The sequence below is a fragment of the Tupaia chinensis genome, unplaced genomic scaffold, assembly GCF_000334495.1.
Source record: "Tupaia chinensis unplaced genomic scaffold, TupChi_1.0 Scaffold144682_1, whole genome shotgun sequence".
NCBI lineage: Eukaryota > Metazoa > Chordata > Mammalia > Scandentia > Tupaiidae > Tupaia > Tupaia belangeri.
In genome coordinates, this window is record NW_006204543.1 from 12,393 (window position 1) to 18,806 (window position 6,414).

The window sequence follows — 6,414 nt, forward strand, 5'->3', positions numbered from 1 at the left end:
TCACGCCAAGCATGTGCATGTACGTGTGTGTGTGTGTGTGTGTGTGTACGTGTGTGTGTGTGCCAACACCCTGAGAGGAGAATGGAAGAGAGCGGATTGCTGCGTGGCCATCCACCTGGAGGTGATCTCTCACTTTCCCTCTTTCTGTCTCTGTCTGGTTCTGGCAAGTGTGTACACCCTGGCCAAAACCTAAAAACAAACAATCAAGGTCACAGGTGTGTTTCTGAGAGCAGAAGCACACTCGACCGAGTCCTGTCGTGCTGTCATCCTTCCTCCTGCCCTCCAGCTCGCCCAGGTCTTGGACACACACAGGTGTGCCTGCCGTGTTTCAGGTCGCCTGGGCTGGAGAAGCAAACCTGTGGCATCCACGTGAATGTGACACTGCAGTTGGTACATGACTGACTGCCGTGGGGCTGGGCCTTGGTGTCGGTAAGTGAGCACATTGAGGAGAGGCGTGTGTCCTTTGTGAGTATGACTAAGGGACTTGGTGCTAACCTGTGGTTTACTGAGTGTTCCAGAGCCTGGCACTTGCAATCACACTGGCGTTGGTCTGACTAACTGCAGTGCCCGTCAGCAGGGTTCAGGACCCTTGGGACCAGCAGTTAGCGTAATGGCTATGTCGCTGAACTCCCATGTAGCCCACCGCGGTTCACGTCCTGGACCCAGTGGCTTAAAACTCACACCAGGCGCATGTGCGTGCGTGCCCAAGATCCTGAGTGGAGAATGGAGGAGAAGGGACTGCGGCGTGGCCATCTCCCCTGGGGGGTGATTTCTCGCTTTCCGTCTCTGTCTCTCTCTGTGTCTGGCGAGTGCATGCGCCCTATAGCAAAAACCTCTAAAAAAAAAAAACAAAAAAAAAGACCCTCTTGAAGTCAGATGCCTGTGCTCAGAGCAGCTACTCAAGGCTCTTGTTCTCAGCCCATGATTTGGAAAGCCCCTTGTCATGGGAATAGTGCTTTGCTCTCCCTCAGCGCTGGCTTGATTTAGTCATGGCTGTCATTGCTGGTGTCAAAGTCCTCATAGAGCAGCTATCAGATGTTACCCAGTAGGTAGCTTTGTCCTTGTGCAACTGCTTCATTTTCCCACGAAGCATCTTGATTTTTTTTTTTTTGGCCCATTTCTTTGTTTTTGTTTTTGAGTTCTTTTCCATTGGAAATGAGACCTGGGTGAGGCAGATGAGCTTGGGAGCTGTTAGCCCTAAGTGGATCATGGTCAGAAATGATTGAGCCAAAATTCCTGGGTTAGAAACAGAAAGAATGAATACCTGACACTCCCTGGGGAGTCTGGTCCGCCAGGCTGGGGAGTAGAGGAGCATTCTGGCAGAGGTAGGTACAAGGAACACAGAGAATGTTAGGAAGGCGTGTTGTGCTGGTCTGTGTGGGATTCTGGACGTGAAGGACCTTGCTGTGTCAGGCCAAAGGCATCATGCTTGTGTTTGGATTGTAGCCAACAGAGGCAGAGGTGCGTGAGTGTCAGTGTTAAGTGACAAAGGGTTGGATTGCCACCTTTCCCCTGGGTGACCTCAAACAGGGGATATACTCAAAGGAACTAGAGCCGAATGGTAACCAGCTGGCTGTCACTGACACCTGGGCAGGTGCCAGCACTGCCACACGAGGGCCTGCTAAGGACGCTGAGTGTGCATGGGCCACGTGGCCTGCAGCTGAGGGTGTGCTCCCTCTCTGCTCAGAAGCCAAGCCAGCGGAGCCTGCAGTGCACACGGGGCTGTCCTCACACCCCGTGCCTAAGGGAGGAGGAGGGTGCAAACAGGAGCCTGTGGGAGTAGGAAGTGAAGCCAGAAAGGCTCGGTTTCCGCCTTAGAAGCACATCGGCTAGACCTGCAAGCAAATATGGTCCCATAAGAGACGTTACCAAGCAGGTGGGGAGAGGCAGAAATTTCCCCGCAACAACCCACTCAGGAATGATACAGTGGGATTAAGTATTACAAAAAGAAAACGTCACTGTAGGCTAAACATTTATGTTTCCCCCATGATCAGGGAAGATATAAAGGTCCTTATACCTCAGCTCCTAACTTTATTTTTTGTCATCAAGGGTTATACCCCTAAATGTTTTGGGAAAAATCCCCCAAGTTTAAATAATTTAGTACATACCATTAGGGTTGAAAGAGAGTGGTATCTTGGGATTTTTAAAAAAGGTTGTAAATTGGGTCAACAGGTGCTGTGGTGGTTAAGGCGCTGGAAGCCACGTGGACGACTGTGCAGTTCAAGTCCTAGACCTGGCGATGAGAACCCTGCCAGCTGTGTGTCCAGAATTCTGAGATGAGAATGGAGGAGAAGGGTTTTAAGTGTGGCCATCCCCCCGGGGAGCTGATTTCTCACTTCCCCTCTCTCTGTCTCTCTCTGGTGAGGCTACATGCCCTATGACAAAAACTGAAAAATAAAAAACGCGGACGACTGTGCAGTTCAAGTCCTAGACCTGGCGATGAGAACCCTGCCAGCTGTGTGTCCAGAATTCTGAGATGAGAATGGAGGAGAAGGGTTTTAAGTGTGGCCATCCCCCCGGGGAGCTGATTTCTCACTTCCCCTCTCTCTGTCTCTCTCTGGTGAGGCTACATGCCCTATGACAAAAACTGAAAAATAAAAAAAGAAAGAAAGAGAGGTGCAAGTGCTTTTGTACCCACAAAGGCCCTCTCCTCTGAGTTAGATATGCCTCTCTATTCTCACGAGTGTCCAGCAGAAAATTAAATTCACGTACAACCCCTCCAGCACAAGTGCCAGTCTCCAAGACAGCGATAAATGAGAGAGGCAACACCTTAAAGCCACTGCACCTACAAGACTGCCTTTACTCACGCTAAAACCAGCATGCTGCATCATTATCTGGATTAGCGCTGCTTCTTTTTTTTTAAGTTTTATTTTGAGAGAGAGAGGAGCCCCCGCAACGAGGTCTTACACTGTGGCTGCTCAGCCGTCCCGGCCAACCCGGCTCCCGGCCCTCCAGTGCACAGCTGTCAGTGACAGGTCATCCTGGACAGGTCACCTGGGAGCTTCCAGCAGTGCGGAGCACTGGGCTCCCATGGCTGGACCTGGGTTATGGTTTATCCTTATTCCTCCCAAAAAGGGTGATCATTCCTGAGCCTCTTATGTCTTTTGACAGGTGACCTCTTAGCGACTAAAATTGCTCTGTGGGAGCCTGCAGAGCTGGTGGGAGAGGTGCCACCCACTGTGGTAGCTGGGAGGTGGGTCCAGAGCCGACGCTCCCCTGCTTACGAGGATTTTTTGTGGTAATGGTGAGGAGACGTGTACAATATTCTCATTATGTGTATGATCACTTTTTGTTTGTTTTACTTTGTTAATGGATTTAGATGACATTGAGTTAGCTGATAAATTTCTCGGCTGTTGGCAAGCCCTTTATAAAATGTGGGGGGCGGGGGGCCATCAGATGGCATAGCGGTTACGTCCCTGACCCCCACCTGGGGAGTGACCTCTCACTTTCCTTCTCACTGTCTCTGCCACACACACCCCCACCCCGTGAGCACATGCACCCTATGGCAAAAAAAAAAAAAAAGACTAAAAACAGAAGTGGATCAGCAGGTGGCATGGTGGTTACGTTGCTAGACTCCCACCTGGCCAACCACGAGTCGAGGGTGGACTGGACTCCCACGTACTTGACCGTGGTTTGAGTCCCGGACTCGGTGGCTTAAAACTCAGGCCAGGCACGTGTGTGTACGTGTCCAAAATCCTGAAAGGAGAATGGAGAAGAGATTGCGGTGTGACCATCCCCCCAGGGGATGATTTCTCACTTTCTGTCTCTCTGTCTCTCCAGCCAGCACATATGCCCTCTAGCAAAAAATCTCTAAAAAAGAAAAAAAAAATCTTGCCAGTCGTGTGTGCATGTGTGCCCAAGATCCCAGGAAGAGAATTGGGAAGAAAGGATTGCAGTATGGCCATCCCCCTAGGGGGTGATTTCTCACCTTCTCTCTCACTGTGTCTGTCTGTCTGTCTCTCTCTCGCTGGTGAGTGCACATGCCGTAAGACAAAAACCCCTAATGATAACAAATACATAAATTTGGTGGATATAAATTCTTATCATAGGCTCTAGGTTTTAGGCTTTTTGGTTTGGGAAAAAAAGAAAACAGTGGTGCCTTTGTGAGTCAGATACGAGAAGAACTTATGGCTAGGACTCGGGAGGTTTCTTTACCAAAAAGCCTTAATTACATTTGTATAGACGTCCTACAATATGATCAGACCGTATAGCCAGTATCCTTGAAATAAAGTGAGAGAGTAAAGGTGACGACAGTTAACTGATATGTCATTTATAATTCTGTTTTTCTTCCCCATTTATACTCTTTTGAATGAAGTTCATTGTTTTCATGAAAGCATTTATTTTGCAGAGAAAAGAGTTGTACAATCTTCTGCTTTTTATAGTGAGAATCGCAAATTTAGCTTCAATAAAACTTTATTTTATTTTTTAAAATTATTATATTTAACTTTATTTATTTACTCATTTTTAATTTGACAAGAGAGGGACAGAGTGAATGAGAGAGAGAGAGGAGAGAGGACGTGAGGAAGTGAGCCGCCAAGTCCAGGGCTCGAACTGCAGTTGGCCATATGGAAGTCTAGCGCCCTTAACCACCACGCCATCTGCTGGCCCCTAACATTTTATTTTGAGAGATAAATTGAAAGGAGGATTTGTTGGCAATTCAATGAAGTAAGCAAGTAATTGGAAAACTACGGCAAAATCAGTGGTATTTTGAGTGAACAATGAAGACTGCTCACAGGGGAGCTGCGTTCTTGAGGACCCTCAGAAATGTAACTCGCAGTCGTGGATCTACTGAGAGAGCATCTGAAGCTGGTGCAGACTTGTAGGGGTGGGGCTTCTCGCTTGTAGTAGCCCCAAAGGTGGGAGTGTAGGGACACTTGGCAAGTCTAGCAGGTATGAAGCAGGTGGCTGAGCCCTCACCCTCACAGCCTGTGCCCCGTCCCAGCCAAGACTGCCAGCCACCCTTGCATCGGGGGGCATCGGCGCAGGGGCTGCAGTGCTGGCTGACCGGAGGGAGCTGCAAAGCTTCGATGGCCTGGCAGAGGTTCCTCCTGATCCCAGCTCTGTGGCGACCCCGAGCTCTGTACTGACTTTCCACTCTGCCATGGCGGCCAAAGCAGGCACTGAGCTGTGGGGAAGCAGCCATCCCCAGTTCAAATGCGGGTGGACATTAGTGGTGGCCAGACAGCACGCAGAGAGTCGCTGAGTTAGAGAGAGAGGCGCTGATCCCTGGAAGGGCAGAAATATATTGGATTAACATAGCTATTTTCAGAAAGATGCAAGGGAATGTTGAAATAATTAATACTAGACACTCTGCAGATTTAGAATTTGCTCATTGACAGAAAAGAGAACGAACCATTGGCAAAGCTGTAAGACAATTTAGCAATCCAGGGCAGTAAGCTAGTTACTAGGGTGAAGGGGTGAGAATATGAATGAAAATGAGGGAACTTGGAAAAGACTCCCGGAGGTGGGGCATGGGGGTGCTGGGCGGGAGGGGAGGGCCTGCTAATGCCTTGAATTGTTTAGGGGGATGAGAGAGCTGGTGGGCCTTCGTGTTTATAGGAAAATAAGAGTTCTAATGTGTATGTGTGGAGGTGAGGGCCTTCATAGAGTTTGGGGGAATGCAAATGAAAAGCCTGCAAGGATTCAGACTTCTTTGCACCAGAAGAAGCTTGTTCTATAATTTTATTTTCCACTAACTTTTTTAAATAATACTTATTTAATTGGACTTTATTTATTTATTTATTTATTTTAATTTGACCAGAGAGGGACAGAGAGAGAGAGAAAGTGAGAAAGCAAGCCTCCAGATTCAGGACTTGAACCAGGGTCGGCCATGTGGGAGTCCAGTGCCCTTAACCACCCCACTACCTCCCTGCCCCTCCACTAACTCTTTGAAGTCCCCTTCAGATGTCTATGTGTGTTAGCAGCTAGAGTTAGAGTAGCCCTGATCAGATGGGTAACTTTCAAATGACTAATTGGAAGGGAAAGTCCCAGTTGGGGACAAAGAAAATGCAATCATGCTAACAAGGTGGGAGAAAAACGAACTATTTAAACCCATGAGAGCCAGCAGATAGCATGATGGTTAAGGTGCTGGATTCCCACATGGCCGACCATGGTTCAAATAATCCTGGACCTAGGACAAATAAATAGATAAATAAATAAATGTTTTTTAAAAAGAAACAAAATAGTGGGAATCAGCAGTTAGCGTAATGGCTATGTCGCTGGACTCCCACGTAGTCGACCACGGTTCACATCCCAAACCCAGTGGCTTAAAACTCACGCCAGGCGCGTCTGCGTGCGTGCCCAAGATCCCGAGAAGAGAATGGAGGAGAAGGGATTGCGGCGTGGCCATCCCCCCTGGGGGGTGATTTCTCGTTTTCTATCTCTCTGTCTCTCTCTGTCTGTCTGGCAAGCGCA

General features: G+C 48.6%; 1 protein-coding gene across 1 annotated transcript in view; it reads left to right on the plus strand.

Annotated features, from left to right (window-relative positions):
* Positions 1-4,942: 4,942 nt before the first annotated feature.
* Positions 4,943-6,414, plus strand: part of TJP1 (tight junction protein 1) — a gene marked incomplete at its 5' end in the record, with an annotated part of 156,196 nt that continues 154,724 nt past the window's right edge. Inside the window, 1 exon segment of the mRNA XM_027767793.1 lies at positions 4,943-5,117. Coding sequence (XP_027623594.1) covers positions 4,943-5,117 — 175 coding nt within the window.